The sequence below is a fragment of the Zootoca vivipara genome, chromosome 2 (assembly GCF_963506605.1).
Source record: "Zootoca vivipara chromosome 2, rZooViv1.1, whole genome shotgun sequence".
Taxonomy (NCBI): Eukaryota; Metazoa; Chordata; class Lepidosauria; order Squamata; family Lacertidae; genus Zootoca; species Zootoca vivipara.
The window spans coordinates 55,477,652-55,496,305 of record NC_083277.1 but is presented as its reverse complement, the minus strand read 5'-3'; the positions used below and the strand labels follow the sequence as shown (position 1 = coordinate 55,496,305).

General features: G+C 42.1%; 1 protein-coding gene across 4 annotated transcripts in view; it reads left to right on the top strand.

Annotated features, from left to right (window-relative positions):
• The window catches only part of RBM6 (RNA binding motif protein 6), a 61,900-nt gene extending 43,770 nt beyond the window's left edge, over positions 1–18,130 (top strand). For 2 of the 4 annotated variants that reach the window (XM_035105987.2, XM_035105986.2), the window contains exons 7-21: positions 2,169–2,243; positions 4,656–4,716; positions 5,635–5,928; positions 6,410–6,570; positions 7,417–7,514; positions 8,411–8,453; positions 8,816–8,873; positions 11,128–11,219; positions 11,309–11,461; positions 12,729–12,818; positions 14,232–14,486; positions 15,298–15,372; positions 16,323–16,420; positions 16,820–16,949; positions 17,875–18,130. In XM_035105987.2, the coding sequence (XP_034961878.2) occupies positions 2,169–2,243; positions 4,656–4,716; positions 5,635–5,928; positions 6,410–6,570; positions 7,417–7,514; positions 8,411–8,453; positions 8,816–8,873; positions 11,128–11,219; positions 11,309–11,461; positions 12,729–12,818; positions 14,232–14,486; positions 15,298–15,372; positions 16,323–16,420; positions 16,820–16,949; positions 17,875–18,000 (1,809 nt within the window). In that variant the 3' untranslated portion in view covers positions 18,001–18,130. The remainder of the gene's footprint in view (positions 1–2,168; positions 2,244–4,655; positions 4,717–5,634; positions 5,929–6,409; positions 6,571–7,416; positions 7,515–8,410; positions 8,454–8,815; positions 8,874–11,127; positions 11,220–11,308; positions 11,462–12,728; positions 12,819–14,231; positions 14,487–15,297; positions 15,373–16,322; positions 16,421–16,819; positions 16,950–17,874) is intronic. The other 2 variants (XM_035105988.2, XM_060271553.1) reach the window with 2 other exon arrangements.
• Positions 18,131–18,654: the final 524 nt, after the last annotated feature.

The following is an 18,654-nucleotide window of genomic DNA, read 5'->3' as shown; positions in this document are numbered from 1 at the left end:
TTGACTCCAGAAATGCATGTCTTCAAACATGGTAGTAGGATCTCTGCTGGAAGGTGCTGGGGCTACACTTGAAACTATTTCACCACAGAATCCTCACAGATGATAAAACTAATGACTAATGAAACTTGAAGGGAAATGATGTCTGAACCAAATTATAGAGAACAGGTTTGGAGTTGGATATCCATGGGGGGGGGATACTAGTTTTCTTGCTAATTTAAATAGAATATTATTGGAGTCACTCGTGAATACCACTAGGGATGGAATTTTCAAATCGTATCTAGGGAGTGAGTAGGAAATTGAATCAAGAAAAACAAATTATATCTGCTAGGCACTTTTTTTATCTTTGCTGTCTTGGGACATATGCTGATCTCCTGTAAATAGACATTAAACATGCCCATCTTGGGAGCTTTTCTTAAAATGAGTCTCTTAACTTGCTCTTATTCCATGGAACTAATATTTAAAGGGCTGTCATACATGGTAAGATCCAGTTCCGTACCATCAGATGTGACAGGACTTTCCCCCTCCTCCTCTTCCTGTAGCCCTTCATGCACACACCCCATCTGTTCTGGCAGGTCTGCCAACCCACTGGAGTTTATAACAAAACTCTGGAGTGATTGTTCCTTGGTGATTTGTCAAAAGAAGGTGCCGGTTTTGTTTCTTTCCAGAGGTCTGTCTTGCTGTTTTTCGGTGAAGAGCAATGCATAAGTGCCAGAAGCATTTCCTGTATTGTAAAATGGTGCTAGATGTGTGTCCGTCACCTTTTCATCATCATTGTATCAATGACAGGTTAAAAGTGTAGAGAGGCGGGTATTTTACTTTCTTCTAGTCATCCTTTGAAGGAACCGACTGTTCTGAATACAGGATATTTCTTTCGTTTTAATAAACTTGAGTACCACATATCAGCTGAACATTAAATCCTCTTATGTAGGCCATCACAAGTTTTCAGTGCTTAATATTTCATAAGTTGATTCTAACTGCCAAAGTGTCACCTGTTTGCTTTCATCATGAGACGAACACTGCTGAGAATCTCTTGAGATGTAACCTACCTTTTCTGACAAAGCTTTTAAAGGGAGACGTGTTTTAAGATATTACTTAAGCCTTGTCTTCAGTCTGCAAGTCAAGCATCTAGCTTGCCAGTGAAATAAATATGCATCCGAGTTTTAGATGCATGTATGGGAAAAGTAATTATTTTTTTTTAAGCCCTAAGACTTTCTGCACTGCCACACACCATTTAGGATCAGGTAAGGGGTGGTGGTGGTATTATTATTATTATTATTATTATTATTATTATTATTATTTATACCCCACCCATCTGACTGGGTTTCCCCAGCCACTCTGAGTGGCTCCCAACAGAGGACTAAAAACAGAATAAAACATCAAATATTAAAAACTCCCCTAATCAGGGCTGCCTTCAGATGTCTTCTAAAAGTCAGATAGTTGTTTCTTTCCTTGACATCTGATGGAAGGGTGTTTTACAGAGCGGGCGCCACTACTGAGAAGGCCCTCTGCCTTGTTCCTTGTAACCTCACTTCTCGCAGGGAGGGAACCACCAGAAGGCCCTCGGCACTGGACCTCATATCATATGACTGGGTAGCAGTCATATCAGCACAACATAGAGCAGTGTGGGTTGTGGGTTCAAGGTGAAAGATTCCTGCAGGGGTTGGACTAGATGACCGTCATGGTCCCTCGCAACTCCAAAAATCTCTACTAAACCATGCTGTTACATGTCTGTGCCACAGTGTCATGGCAGGCAAACTAGACAAGCAGTGGCTTCTTTAGGATCAGAGTGTAAATGTCTTTACCATTAAATTTGCTTTATTAAGTCCAGCCTGTATTTGTAGCCTATGGATAAAACTTAGTTCGATCATTTCCATTTTCTCTAACATGCACATGTATAACCTTTATTAAAGGCAATACCATTTGGCCTCTTCTTTGTAGAGTTAATGTGTGAGATTTTTGCTCTGTCAGCTTATAGCAGTATAGAATCCATGTATATGAAATGCAAGTCACCTTTTCCTTGTTTGTTTTCATTCATTTCCAACATTTCAGGTGTTTAAGTCAGCCACATGACTTTCCCCAATAAAGTCCCTCTTGGGGGGTGTTTTTTTTTTTTTTGCTTTTGTTACGTTTGGCATGTAAATTCCCCTTTCTCTTTTTGATTTTAATAGGGACACCTTGTGATTGGTGGGAAAGAAGTGACTCTGGAATACAGCCAGTCTCCTGAATTCTGGCACTGCAGGCGTGTGAGTATATGGAAAGAGAACTAACTGCAAGTTACCTCAGAAAGAGTATTGAGAATTAGATCACAGATACAGTGTGTTGAATGCTAACCTGTTGGTGTGCTACTTTCTGGGGGAGAGATCTCCAGCTGCGAAGAATGTTGTGGGTATATGTGTACCATCCCTCTGCTGAGAAAAATAAACGTGGGTTTTTTGGATGTGGAATCTTCCCAAGCCCACAGGGTGATGCAAGGGATGGTGCTGCCAAGGTCTTCCCATTGGCAGGGGAGGGAATGTGCACAGACCTAGACACTTTCTGAGTTGAGAATTCTTCCTCAAATTAAATGAGGCTTTTGTGAATCGGCATCTAGTATAAAAATCCCAGAGATCTTTCCCTCCTTTATTTGTTTTATTTTTTTGTTTATTTCATAAAATTTATACACCGCTTGAGTGTAAAAAGAAAAAAACAAACCCTCAAAGTGGTTAACAAAAGATAAAACAGTAAAATAAAGAAAAAAATTATAACCCTACTTTAAAACATACAGAAGTTGAAGTCCAAAAATTTCCTAAGCATCTGGGTAAAAGGGTAAAGGGACCCCTGACCGCTAGGTCCAGTTGCGGACGACTCTGGGGTTGCGCCCTCATCTCACTCTGTACGCCGAGGGAGCCGGCGTTTGTCCACAGACAGCTTCCAGGTCATGTGGCCAGCATGACTAAGCCGCTTCTGACGAACCAGAGCAGCACACGCAAATGCCGTTTACCTTCCTGCCAGAGCGGTACCTATTTATCTACTTGCACTTTGACGTGCTTTCGAACTGCTAGGTTGGCAGGAGCAGGGACCAAACAATGGGAGCTCACCCCATCATGGGGGTTCAAACCGCTGACCTTCCGATTGGCAAGCCCAGACTCTGTGGTTTACACCACTGAATAGTTTGCCAGTAAAGACAGTAATGTCTACAGGGACTTGGATTTTATGCCCTTGCTTCATTGTTGTAGCCAAGGAAAAGGCCTGACCATTACTTCTTTTCAGAATCCCAATGAGCAACTAGATCTAACCCACACAGGTACCCACCATTGGACCATGAGCTTTCAAACTGGTCTTTTAAAAACAGTCCTTAATATTCTTGTGATTAAGGGAGCTCACCCCGTCGCGGGGATTCAAACTGCCGACCTTCCGATCGGCAAGCCCTAGGTTCTGTGGTATACACCACAGCGCCACCTGCACCCCCAAGCATCTGGGTAGGCTTATCTAAACAGCAACGTTTTCAGTATGTGCAAAAAAGAAAAAGAAAAAAAGAGAGAGAATACAGTGAAGGTGCCTGCTTGATCTCAATAGGCAGGGAGTTCCAAAGTGTCGGTGTTGCCATACTAAACGATCAAGTTCTTACAAATGCAGAATGGGTATCATTTGGCACCTGCAGTACAGTACTTTAAAAATAGTCATTAAAAGTAAGGAACCTGCACTACTTCAAAATGTTTTGTAATATATGGGCTGCTGTAAACAATGAAGATAATAAGCTTCACATGTAGCTTGATCAAGAGCAGGTTTTATTACAAGTAAATTCCAATGAAATACAGTAAGACCTGGATATTGCCAATGAGGAGTGATTATAATCAACAGGTTTGAGATTTTGTTCCATCGAACTCAAGACCTCTTAATGACACAGGCTCCGGTGCTGCTTGCCTAAGGCCTAAACTACACTATGAGCAGATGCATGGGTGTTGCCAGCTTGCGTCTCTCCAATAATGTGTAATTTGGGGGGGCAAGGGAAGCATAATGTGTCATTCTGTAAGTATCCTTCCTCTCCCTCCTTCCCCCACCCGCCCGAATTCATTTAGTTGCCACTTTCAAGGGTTGGGTAAACACTAGCATGACAACACACCATGTTTTTTATCTGCACAATACCATGGGGATTGGGGCAGATGGGGCTCAACAACCTGGGAAGAAGAACCTCATCCATCTAGGAGAAGGAAAACTGATCTCAAACCTCTACTTTCTTGTGGGATATCTTTGGAACAAGAAAAGGCTCAGGAGTGAACCCTACACAAATCCAGAGTGGAGCCCTAAGAGGGTTGGATGGCTCCTTGTATGCCTCCTTCCGGGAACTCCTGCAGCCAAGCTGGTGCCAAACATATTGCTCTGCTTCCCTTTGGACCACATCAGTGAGGTCTTGTCATCCGGGCAGTCCAGAACCACCTACATATTGCCTAATGCAGTGGTTTCACTTCATAACTAGAGGCGCACTCCATTGTCTCTCAAAACAGACAGGTGCCAACAACGCTGGAAATGTAGGTGGTAGCACACACACATTTTGATGCAACATTCAGCTTATGCTTTAATAAAGCAATGACATTAGTATAAGAGCTACAAAGTATATTGGATGGAGAAAAACCTTTTAAGTGTCTTTCCCTCATGCTGTGCCTCTTTCATTGCAGTGTAAAGTGTCCACAGTAGGGTATCGTTCATCCTGTTATTACTGCAGACTCCCAAGAGATGGTGAGTCTACTTTTGTTTAATTGGCATTTAAACAAAGAAATAGTAGTGTGAATTCTAAGTGAATAAAAAACTGAGGTGCATGTGGCCCTGGAGAGCTGTAGGTTCCTCAACTATGATGTCCTAGCAAATATTGCCAGCATTATTAGTAGAGCAATTGTGTTCCTTTCTGCAGATGGTTAACTTAAAACTAGTCAAGCACTTGGGAAATAAGGAGAGACAGAGATTGGTCCAGACTTGGAACAGTCCTTTAAGTTTGTATGAGTTGCAATACTTTTTTTCTCTCTTTTTTGCTTGAAAGTGCAGTGTTTCATCCAAAGACTCTCTCTTCAGTAATGCTGTGTTGGCAAGCTGGCACTACCAAAGAGAGAGGAAGGGAAGAAATTACTTCCCAAGCGGTTAAAGGCTAATGATGGAGACTTAGAGGAACAAGTGGTGTTACTCATGTTTATGCTGATCCTTGTATCCGGTTTGTTAGTGTGATCCTGCCTATCATTGGTGTAAATGGCTAACAAGATGGCTAAGCTGAAAACAGTTTTCACTAGTACATATACAGTGGTACCTCGACTTACTAACGACTCGACAACCGAATTTTTCGACTTATGAATGGGGCAAATGGCCGCACGCTTATGAATTTCTCGACATCCGAATGGAGACCGCGGCGGTTTTAGATAGGGTTTTTTCGACTTACGAATTTTTAGATGGGGTTGCTTCGACTTATGAATTTTTCCGTTTCCAATGCATTCCTATGGGAAACCGCGTTTCCAATGGCACTTTTGACTTACGAATTTTTCGACCTACAAAGGTGCCTTCGGAACGGATTAAATTCGTAAGTCGAGGCACCACTGTAAGGGATTAAAAGAACCGTTTTAATATAGTGGTTACTGCAGACAGGGCTTCACTTGTTTTACTTTTTGCTAGTAACAGAAGAAAAGATTGAAAAGGGGGAGGAAGAGTTATCTGAGGAACCAACACCAGAGGAAGAACCTCCTAAGGACCCTGCTCCTCCACAGGAACCTTCTCCTCAGAAACCTACTTCTGAGCAGGAAAGTCAACCTCAGGAACCTGAACCCAAGAAGGATGAAAGTAGGGAACAATGGCATTCACAAGAAAAGAAAAGGGACTCTGAAATGTACCCACCTCGAAGGGAGAACCAAGAACATGGTTCAAGAAGAGAATCCATGGAAACCAAACATGAGGAGGATGAGAGTAAAAGTAAGTAGATTATACTTTCAACCATTTGGTCTTACTTACTGAGTTCATAATGGACACTTGGACTTGAGTAACTTGCAAAAAGAGGCTTGATTTGAATCTTGCAGTTTACAATTCTCTTTGTGTTCTGCAGCATTATTGATTTTAACAGAGTAGTCTTCAAGTCAGCTGAGCCTAATACAGTGGTACCTCAGGTTAAGTACTTAATTGGTTCCGGGGTGCCATTCGCACTCCGAAAAGTACCTAACCCGAGTGATGATAGTGTGCGTGCACAAAGCGCGCAGAACGCTTCTGTGCATGCGTGCGCGGCGAAACCCGGAAGTAAACACTTCCACCGTGTACTTAACCTGAAAGTACGCAACCTGAAGCGTACTTAACCCGAGGTATGACTGTACCAGGAGCTTTTCACAGGATGACAGAAAAGATGAAGTACATTTCTCCTCCTGAAGTAATATTTCCCTTTCTCCTTGTAACTTTGTAACAGCAATTATGCTAAAACGCATCCCTCGCTTCATTCCTCCGGAAGTGATTGTAGGATATCTGGCACCCTACGTCCGCTTGTCTACTTCAAATGTGCGTGTCATGAAGAACAAAGCTGGTCGGATGGGCTACACCTATGGCTTCATTGAACTGGACTCTCATGCTGTATGTTATCATTCGCCACCCACCACCGCACAGTATAGTATTGACAATTCTATGGTAGACATACACTTGTGCAAGCAGTGTCACCCATCCTGTAGCGCCCCCCCCCATGTGATTCACGGGGAAGGAGAGGAAGAACAATTCTGTCAAATCTGGAGCAACACTAGTTTTCCTGTGCCTTTATCTTCTTATGTGACGGAGCCCCCTTCTGGCTTGTGTTTTTGTGTATAATGTTTAATTACAATATTGGAACTTCTTCTGCCTTCTCTGTCCAACGCCAGCCAGCAGTGGTTGCATAGTTAGTTAATGCATTAAGAGGATGCTCTTCCTCCTGATGTGGCCATAAAGCTTCCACTTTATAGTTTATTAAGCACAGCTCAGTGTTGCCTCCAAACACAAAACTGTGGTTATCTTTAACTATGGTTTACAAAAACAAGCCAGCTTCATAAACCATAGTTTGAAGTTGACTTGCTTTAGAAAACCATGGTATAGAGTACCTATTTTGTTTGATTTCACCTGTAATGCTGAGCAATAGTTAGTCAAGCTTCTGAACTCTTTGTGGCTATGTGTCGTAGTGTGGGTTTGAGCGTTTTCTTCAGGGCATAAAGGCCGGGCCAAGAGAAAGAGTAAGCCTCAGGTCAACTGGTGTCAGAGGGAACTGGTGACCAAGATGATGAAAGTGAGAGCTCCTTTAGGGACCAGTAGGACTCACTTAGACTTAGGGCTGCTAGAGGAACTTGATGGGTGGGGGTATAAATAATATAATAATTATTATTATTGTGAGAACTTATTTCTGGCTTAGTGGCTCAAACTTCTCCCCCCCCCCTAATTGGATTATTGTCTCCACAGGAAGCAGTCCTCTTAGTGAAGGTTTTGCAACATCTGGATCCCCCATTCAGCATAGCCGGCCGTGCTGTGGATGTAAACCTAGCCACCGGAAAGAGGAGGTAATAGAAACCCCTCACTAAAAATGCACAATTATGACTCTATGTTGGGCATCCCCAAACTTCGGCCCTCCAGATGTTTTGGACTACAGTTCCCACCATCCCTGACAACTGGTCCTGTTAGCTAGGGATCATGGGAGTTGTAGGCTAAAACATCTGGAGGGCCGCAGTTTGGGGATGCCTGCTCTATGTTATCAACACATGCTTTACACCAGGCACCAAAACATGCAGATTGATGCTTGATTAAACATTTGGGGGAAGTTTTGCAGAGGACGGTTGTTGTTTTTTACAAAAACAAACAAACCCCAAAACGAAACAGTCGTGTTATGATTACAGTGGTGCCTTGCAAGACGAATTTAATTAGTTCTGTGAGTCAATTCGTTTAGCGAAAAATTCGTCTTGCGAATCCCATACATTGAATCCCATGCATTGAATTTTTTTTTTGCTCATAGGAACACATTAATTGAATTTCAATGCATTCCTATGGGAAACCGCGATTCGCTAGGCGAATTTTTCACAAAATGAATTCATCTTGCGAGGCAACCTCCGATCGCGAAACCCATTCGTCTAGCAAAAAATTCGTCTAGCAGGGCATTCGTCTAGCGAGGTACCACTGTATATGCAGTTGAATCTCCCTTGTTAATGTGCCTGTGCTGTTGAACTCAGCTCATAGTTCCTTTGCAACAATGTGGTGATATCACAACTAAGCCATTTGGAAGGTAGTCATAGTGAACATGAGCAACAGCTGACTGAGCTATAAAGCCAAGTTTCTTGTTGACCGAATGGCCCACTGAAACTAGTAATGTTAAGAGTGAAGCAAAAGTAACACTTGCCATGCATGTGGTATCTTTGAAAAACTTAAACTGGTATTAATTCAGATGTTCTCTTTCTGTTGCTAGAAATGAATATGGAGACTATGGTGATGTTCCACGCTATAGCCAGGTATGCTTGCAGTACAATATGTGATGGCACTCTGAGGGAATTGACTCCTGCCTCTCGGCTATGCGGACACTGAGGGATTGAAGAGTTTGATTTATGAGTGTTTGGTGGCATTCTTAATTGTTCTATAGAAGTTGATACTAGGGAAGTTACCTGTATTTTCCAGTATAGCGCCTTTTGATGTCAATAGAGGACCACATACTGGCTGAGTTGCACATTTAGGTCAGAGAAGCGTACATCGTGGCTTTTATTTTATGACAACCCAGTACATGCAGATTAGTCTGGAGTACTTTGAATTGTGGGGAAATGTCCACCAGATGTTCTGCTTTCTTAGTTTCTATTTTTAAATGCCTTTTCTGTATTAGGGCAAAAGGGACACAGGTGACAGGAGAGGCGCCGACTCACAGAAGCGAAGATCAGAGTGTAAGACTCAACTTCATTTTCTTGTTACTGTGTTCTTCTGGTCACTTTCTACTTGTGAAAGCTCAGTGTCCTTACTCCATTTTTAAAAAATGTTCCTTATCTAGGGTTATATCCAACAAAGCACTGATGTGAATGTTCCATCAGTATACAGATTTCTACTTGTGCAACAGAACATTCTTCCTTCCTCTTCCCCCTGTGCACCCCCTAAATCTATTCTGGGGGTTTCCCCAACCATCTGGAGCAGATTTGGGGCAGGGGGAAGTCTAGTTGTGCAAATGGAAATCCTTGCACCGACAAGATGTTTTGGTTGAATTCTGACCATAGGATTGTTGACGTTTTCAATAACAATTAGAAGTTTTTGCAAATGCACTTTTCAAAGCTGAGTATGCTTTGAAACAAAATGAAACGTGTACACCAGCCTTAAATTTCCTGGTTTTGGATTTTGTATTGGACACTGGAGATTTTTTTCAGTGGAAATATGTGTTGATCCTATGTTTTACTTTTATTCTGACTGCAGGATCTTGCAAGAACTTTTTCTTACTTGAAAAATTCACCCAAATCGAGTGTAGAATCATAAGGCTTCCCTGCGCTAAATGTTGCTTGCATGTGAGCCATATCTGGCTTACCAAGTCATAGAAAGTAGACATTGGTCCCCAAAACTTTTATCTCCTGATGGGATCAGGAGATCAACCTATCTATCCTTTAGAGAGCGATTGGGAGATAGAATCCCTCTGCTGCTTCTTTAGAGATCTACTCTAAAAGGTAGCCAATGGAATCTTTTATCTCTGATTTCAGCACTATGTACCATAGCACTGATATTGAAGATTGAGCCTAGTCTTTAAGATGAAAAGCCAGCATTTCCTCTCTCCTTTAGTGCTGGAGTGGGGAGTACTGCGAGTATTGGTTTTGTGTATGTGGGTCTGCATGTGTTTGTATATGAAAGAGTACATGTTTCAGTGTTTAACTGCATTTGTCAAAACAAAATTTTAAAAATCCTTCCAGTAGCACCTTAGAGACCAACTAAGTTTGTCATAGCTATGAGCTTTCATGTGCATGCACACTTCTTCAGATACACTGAAACGCTCATACCTATGACAAACTTAGTTGGTCTCTAAGGTGCTACTGGAAGGATTTTTTTTAAATTTTGTTTTGACTACGTCAGACCAACACGGTTACCTACCTGTAACTAACTGCATTTGTGTTTGTGTGTGTGTGTGTGTGTGTGTGTGTGTGTGTATGTGTGTGACTGAGCTCTGTGAAAGTGCTGAGTGGCCCTTGGAGGGATGACTCGATGTCTTTGGCTGAAAAGCTAGCTCTCACTGCCCTACATAAAGGGTATTTGGAGTCATACCAAATGCAATCACTAATTTCTTACGTGCATCCCAAGACCTGACTTGGTTATAATTTGACTGCTTCTCTACTGTTGGATTGACACTTATTGGAGGCCTCAGGAAATTATCAGACAAAAAAAGTGACACCTTCTCACTCCTTGGAGAGAAGTACATTGAAGCACAATGTGTAGAGATGCATAGCTGCCAAGTCCGGATCATAAAGATCCGGGATCGGCAGCGCGCGCATAACCGGAAGTTGCGCGACGCAACTTCCGGTGGCACTGCGCCCTTCTATGGGCACCAGAAAATGGCGGCGCCAGCTCCGGAAGTCGCTTCCGCGCATGACCGGAAACACGTAAAAGCGACTTCCGACGCCGGCGCCGCCATTTTCTGATGCCCATAGAAGGGCAAACCGCAACCGGAAGTCGCGTCACGCAACTTCCGGTCATGCGCGGAAGCGACTTCTGACGCCGGCGCCGCCATTTTCTGGTGCCCATAGAAGGGCAAAGCGGCACCAGAAAAATGGCCGCCGGGAAGAAGCAAATTAAAGGGACAATGCCGGGATTTTCCGCCAAACGGGAGACCGCCGGAAACGGTAAGGAAAAAAGGGGTTTTCCCGGCGGATACGGGATACTTGGCAGCTATGGAGATGTGCAGTGCTATTAAATTTTTAGGTTGAAATTTCATCATCTAGTCTTTCAGCAGGATAATTTTTACCCATGCATTTCCCCTTTCTTTCAGGGCTGGCCTAACCATAAGGCAGAGTTTCAAAGTATCCTTAAGCAACAGCAGTTATTTAGTGTAATATATATTTATTATATGGCAACCCTTTTGGAATCTTCCCCCTTGAACACCAGAATGTCTTGCGCCATCTCTGTTTTTATTTAAAGTATATGATGTTTGTCCTAATTTCTTCCCATCAGCTTCCTCCGATGTGTCCACATTCATTTATGATCCAGACACTGGAAACTATTTTGACCCCATTACAGGGGTATACTATGATCCCAATACTCAGGTGAGGGCATGTGCATGTGTGTGCTCACTTTGCCATTTCAGTGCCAGGAAAAAATATTCTTTAAACACATGCCAAATATCTCCTTCCAGAGAGATGTTCCAGTGGGTCGAGAAGCATCTTCATCCCCACCACCACACACTGGGAGGAGGCGCAGGAGCCAGGATAGGGCAAGTGAACGAGATGAGCCATCCAGTAGAGATAACCGAGAGAGAAGAGAGAGACACAGAAACAAGTCAGCCAAGGTAAAATATCTGCGCCATAATCATTCTTATGAACTGTACAAATTGGCGTGGTCCAAAGATTATTACTGCCATAGTCAAAGCTTGCTTTTGCAGCTAGGCAAGTCTAGGAACTTGCAAAATATGCAATAGATAGGGTTTAGCTTAACCTGTAGATAATAACATTTCCTTTTAAACTCGTAATCCTTTTAAGGCACCCAGCTTCTTCATGAGCACAAAAGCTCATTTGATCATAAAAACAAGCAGATCAAACACTCTTTCAAAGGAGGGCATGGGTTTGTGGTTCCAGAAACCAAGTGCCATTAAACCTAAGTGCGTATTTTAAAAGATGCAAGCAAAGTAACTAAAATATAAAAATCATTATAGAAAATACTATGATTCACTGGACTGTTGAGATGGTAGGCTGCAGATCAGACCACTTGAGTGTACACAACATTTTAAAAATGATCATTCACTCTTGAAAACACACAATCCTACTTTGTCCCTGAAGTTGCCAAGAGAGCAAAGCCCAGTACACATCCAGAACGGAAGGGTTTCAAGAGAGGTGTTAGTAAGCCCGTAAGTGGGCACAAATAGTTCAGTGTAACTGTCAATAATTATTTTCTTATTTTGAGATAAAAGTTCTGAGAGTGACAAAGGACTGTAATTTGATTTACAGGCTGCTTCCTCAAATTGCTCAAGCTTCCAGTTTTCCTGTGACTCATCCTGAACAAATAGGAGAATTTTCCAGTAATAAACTGGATATCTAAAAAACCAAGATTCCATGCACAATAAATCTGGTCTGATTCTTGTGGTGTAATCTCCAGGGAATCATACGTGCTAAGAGTTACCCAGTAAATGAGTGCATTGCACTTGCCCTTGTTTAAAAGCTAGTTTGACTTGATCTGAACAGGGAGGGAAGAGCAACATTAATCGAATTCAAGAACAGGAGCTGAAAGCATATTTTCAACATCCCATACAGCCAGTAGTATATTTCAGCACTTGGCATATGTGTTCCACCTTACAGCTTTGATGCGCTGTTTGCTAAGTATCTACCAGCTACACAATCCCATTTGAACACCCCTCTGACTCTCAGCCACAGTTTGTCATTCTTAGATGCAAAAGAGTATAACTGAGTATAGCAAAAGTGTGAGGCAAGAAACCAAATATCTCCTCTATGCTTGTTGCTGTAAACAAGGAAGTAAAGGTAGTAGTAAGAAAAATGGTTGGAGGCAGGCAGTGGGGAAGCCCAGCTGGCAATAAGTTTTAACTCCAAGTCTTAATGTTTCAGAATGAGAATCCAGAGGAAAAGCTTCCTGCAGATGATGTATTTAAAAAACCACTACCTCCAACACTGAAAAAAGAAGAGAGTACACCCCAAGTAAGGACTTTACTTGGCATTTGTCATCTGGAACATTTAATTATTATTTATTGATCTTATCAAGTATGAGGCTTACTGTCCTGCTGAAATTTGTCTGGTACAGTGGCACCTCGGTTTAAGTACCTAATTGGTTCCGGGGAGCCATTCGCTCCCCAAAAACTACTTAAACTGAGTGCCAATAGAGCACTTCTGGCATGCTGCGCAGATCGCTTTTGTGCATGCGCACGCTGTGGGACTCGGAAGTAAGCACTTCTGGGTCCACGGAGTACTCAAACTGAGAGTACTCAAACTGCAGCAGACGTAAACCGAGGTATGACTGTACATGCTGTAGTTAGCTTGTCAGTAACAATTCTTAGCATTGTAGCAGGGAAAGTATCCTGTCCCCCTCTTTCTTGAACCGACACTGAATGGACTGCTGTGTGCTTAGGTGGTCTCTTGGACTGTATCCCTAAACCTACTTTTCAAGTGGGAGCCATTGAACTTAGTGGGACTTAATTCTGAATAAACTTGCATGAGTGGGATTTTGTTGTCAGTGTTTCTCTTGATGGACTAAGTTGTTTAGATTTCATTTCTCTTCATATCAGTTTTTTTAAATTGATTGAAAATGAGGATAAATTGTAACAGATTTCAAATTGTCTGTGTAATGTGCAACAAAAAAGCAACATGTCAACAGGAGCACCATGTGCAAGACAGAAGAGGCAGCAGTGCTGACTTAGATTTGGTCTACACATGCAGCAGAATGCTACCTTCAACTTGTGAGCTAGTTGAATGGCCTGTTCTGTTTCAGTCTCTTGTTTCAATCGGGGATTGAGTCAAAGTCAAATCTATGCAACAATGGTAAAGGTAAAGGTAAAGGGACCCCTGACCATTAGGTCCAGTCGTGACCGACTCTGGGGTTGCGCGCTCATCTCGCATTATTGGCTGAGGGAGCCGGCGTGTAGCTTCCAGGTCATGTGGCCAGCATGACAAAACCACTTCTGGCAAACCAGAGCAGCACATGAAAACGCCGTTTACCTTCCCGCTGTTGCGGTTCCTATTTATCTACTTGCATTTTGACGTGCTTTCGAACTGCTAGGTTGGCAGGAGCTGGGACCAAGCAACGGGAGCTCACCCCGTCACAGGGATTCGAACCGCCGACCTTCTGATCAGCAAGCCCTAGGCTCAGTGGTTTAACCACAGCGCCACCTGGGTCCCTATGCAACAATGGTACCAGTTCCCAATAATCTTTATTTTGCATGCAGGCACTCCTTCCATTTGTCTTCTTACATTTTGGCTATTTTGGTAGAGGCGAGATTCAAACCAGGGATTTCCCTGATTGTAGCTTAGTCATTTAGCAACTGTACTAGACCTCAGATCCACTGAATTGGCTTTGGTTTGCATGTGATTCTCATTCTGCCCCCCCCCCCCCTTCAGCCAAAGGTGGTGAATCCTCTGATAGGACTCCTAGGAGAATATGGTGGAGACAGTGACAATGAGGAGGAGGAAGAAGAGGAACCACAGCCACAGCCTCCACGGCCACCAGTGCAACAGGAGGAACGGCCACAGAAGCTTGAAAATGATGAAGAAAAGCTGACTGACTGGAATAAGTTAGCATGTTTACTTTGCCGGAGACAGTTCCCAAATAAAGAAGTCCTGATCAAGCATCAACAACTTTCCAATCTTCACAAAGTAAGGAAAAAAGCAACCCATTCAGGAGAATCTGCTATTCATGCTATCTTGCTTCATTTAACAAAACTTATCCATATTTCACAAGCGCCTCTCACAGATGTAATTTTTCCTGATTTCTCTTTCCTTCCTGTATTGTGTCCTGCTTGAATTCACACTCCTTTCTCTTTTCAGTGCTGTGATCTGCTACTTTTATGCCTGCTTTTGAAAACAGCTTCAAATCCTGGTTTCAGATTGTGTTAACCACAATGCAGGTGTAGCATTAAACCATGGTTCATATTGAAAAGGGACGGAGGAAAGCGGATGGTACATGTCAGCTTGTGGGAGATATCAGAAAGTGTTAGATAATCATTATGATCCTGTTTTCTCTTTCCCAAAATTTAGCTCAATGCAAGCCTTTTCAATCCCCTTCTCAACAGAAATAAAAATCAGAACAACAGTCAGAAATCAACAATAGGTTATACCTGAAAGGAAACAGTCATTGCCTGCTGAGTTTCTCTGGGGAGGGCATTCCACCAAGTTGGTGCCCAAGCTTCATTTGGCAATGACACCCGAAAGAGAGTGAAAAGCTGTCTTTTTAGGAACAGCAATACATGGAATAGATTTAATCTATTTGCTTTCATTTTGCACTCTTAGGTACAGTATATTTATTTTCTAGCAATTTGTACTCAGCTGTTGGAATTCAGTATAATACTTCATTTTATTTCCAAATGTTTGCCCATTTGGCTAAATATATTAAATGGCTAGAAGAAATATTTTTCATTACATGAAGTGAGACAATTCAAAAGCTATTCATTCATTTTGCTTCTTACAGCAAAACCTAGAAATTCATCGTAAAATAAAACAATCGGAGCAAGAGCTTGCGTATTTGGAGAGGCGAGAACGTGAGGTAATTAAATCTGCTTTGTATGGTCCTGTGCAGCTGTGGCTCTGCATAAACAAAACACTAATTCCCCGTGTGCCCCACCAATGCTTACTTGCAAGAGAGAGAGAGAGAGAACATACACAGTGCAGCAGGTATCTAGATTCTAGGCTGAAGTGACTCCTGAGAGTGAATTAAACAACCATCTACCATCTACTCAATTTTTTGTCATTCCGTGACAGCTTTAAGCAGCACCATCAGTTGATATTGAGAATTTTACTTTGTGTGACCTCTGTGCCTCTGATTTCCCTTGCCATCTGGAGAGTGCTGTTGTTTACCTTGTTTTTCTGGGTGCCATTAGTCTACCTGCTATTTAGAAATAAAGTCAAGTGCCAATAAAGGCTGCAAGTGGGAAAGAATTAAAACAACCTGATCGTGTAGGAACATGGTTTGTTATAAACACCCAGCCCTGGGGACTCTTCTCTTAGCTGTGCACAGAGACTGCACTGGCTCTCGTCTTGCCTTGATAGGGAGAGACACAAAATTGATCTGTCAGAAGATGTAGACTCTGACTGCTAAATTTATGCCCACAGAAAAGTCTTGCTTTCAAGTGTGCAGCAGTGTTCTTGGATCTGAATGTCAGAACTCTCTCTTCCAAAGAACCCTTAAAGATAACCAAATTGTTTCAATTTTATGGAGATGCAAGATCAAAATGACTAGTACTTGTACTTTGATATTACATTGATAATACAAAGTTAATAAGGTGGGTAGGCTCTTGTAGATGCTTGTTTGGAAATGTCTTGAAAATAAAGCAAGATGCTCTGTTGCAGTACTGAGGGACTACTGGAGAAATTTCCCCCACTCCTTAGGTTAGTTGCACAAATGTTGCACAAATGTATAATTTTTAGTGAATGGATGCATTTTGGGAGGGAAAATCTGTGATGCCATCTTTACTAACTTTGCCTTTTAATATAAAGGGAAGGTTTAAAGAAAAGGGAGGTGACAGAAGAGAGAGATTTGAGGGACAGAACTCTCCAGAGAGAAAACGACCGAAGAATTTCAGGAATTCTGAAAGGTATTGGGACATTCTTAACTCAAAGTTGTTTTTGCCAGCTTATTCCGTAACAGTGAAACAGGCTGCTTTGCAAAGGATCTCTTTTTGTTAGAGGCTCGATGACTATCTTACAGGGATGCCGTAGTAATGGCTTTGCTGCATTGACAGATGGTGGTGATGGTGGGAACTGAAGTGGCTCCCAACTCTTTAGGTTGTATCCTGCTAAGTTATATTCAGAATAGATCTATTAAAATTAATGCAGCCTGGCCTAGATGCTCATTCTTTAGGCAGCTAACAGCCCGGCTCCTAATGTTTCTTTGCATCTATAAAGCACACTATTGCTTATACAATAATTTGTATAGCAGATATACAGTACTCCTGAAAGTTTATTCATGCCAGCATACTTAAATTTGTTTGCAGTGACTATAAGCCCACAGACAGAGGAAGAGCGGAGGGCAATAACAAAGGAGTCCGTATGATGCAGGCTATGGGCTGGAAGGAAGGTTCAGGTCTGGGTCGCAATGAACAGGGCATGACGTCACCAGTGGAGGTAAAATTCTTGTTTTTGCTGTTTTGAATTATTGCATCTTACGAGCATGAACAGTATCCCTGCAATATCTCTGCATACTGGCATCTGAAGTGTTATTAAGTGGAAGTGACGTAAAGAGTCTTATTGGTTCCAGCACCCGGGATATGGAACTTCCTGCCCTGGGAAGTCAAACTGTCCTCTTTATTAGCAGAGTCTTCACATGAAAACATTACTGTTCTAGTTATGTTTTTTTGTTTAACTCCTGTTACATTAGCTGCCTTGAGCACTTAACTGAAGTGAAAAGTGAGGGGTATGATTTTTTTAATGTGGTTGGCAATACTGGAGCAAGGTGGGTTGTGGTGCTGAAGGTGAGATTCAGAAAATGATCCCCAAGAATGGAGGTGGCATAGCATGACCACTTAAAGGACCAAACACTCAATGTCCTTATTTACAGCATTTTTAAAGGCAAAGCTAGCTGGTATTAAATGATGTATTTCCTGTACATTATCCTTACTCAAAGCAATATTGTTAAGCTATGTTTTAAATAGCTTGAAAGGGCTTTTGATTGTTCAGGTACTTGCTTGAACATGCAAAGAGCTAAAACTGTCTAGAGATAGGGATGTGTGCATGTGCAGGCAAGTCCTGCCCTCAATGTCCCTGCATGGGGGCTGCTTTCTGATTTTTTCCCAATGAGTGGAAAGACATGAGGAGCCTCCATGGGTGGGGTTTTGCAGGGGGGGGCAGTTTTCACCCTCGTGAGTTTGGTGAATGCCTGAACGGGACCTGTCTGTAACATGCCAAGCAATGTTTATTCCTTCCCTAGTGATAAGAAGTGCACTAGGTGAACGTTCTAGGTGCAAGTACAACTAGCTGCTTATCTATCTATCTATCTATCTATCTATCTATCTATCTATCTATCTATCTAATCTAATCTATCTCTTTTCAGCCTGAAAGTCGAAAGAGAGGAGCAGGATTAGGGACCCAAGGGAGGCCCAGCAGGAGGCTATCTAATGAAACGTACCGAGATGCTGTGCGGCGAGTCATGTTTGCCCGCTACAAGGAACTTGAATAAATCTGGAAAGAAATCCCACCATACCAACACACCCCATACCCTTCGGCCCTTTGTGTCTGTCTTGTTTTTTGAATCAATGTTTTTTTGCTGCTGGTGTGTTTTTGTTTTTGGAATAAAACAGAAAAGTCAATGTTTGGTCTCTTCTTTCCCTCTTTCCAGGTTTTTGAGCTAAATCATACTGGGGAAATAGTGCTGTTCAAATCCCTTTGAAATGATAGTACATTGTTATATAATAGCAGCCTCATTCTTTCATAAAGTGAAAGAAAATAAGATTATTGATATACCATGAACAATATGGAAATATTAAAGAAGTAATAAATGCAATTACTGTATACAGATGGATACAGATATTATATAAAATTCCCAAGCTCTACATTGCAGCCTCCTAATACTTACTGCAGCCCATCTATTTCTAAAGCACTTAAGTTTCCTAGCTGTAAGTTTCTAGCCACATGGTATTTTAGCATTAAGCTGAAGAGAAGAATCATAGTTGATCACCAGTCGGATATAGTAAGCCAATAAGTCAAAGGATCCCTCCATCGCTAACAAGGCAGTAAGAGAAAAACAAAAGAAGGGAAAAGAAAAGGAAGACTAAACAATAGCTCGTCTTCTCCCCTCATGCAATTCCAGTTCAATTGAAAAGGTCATGTCCCT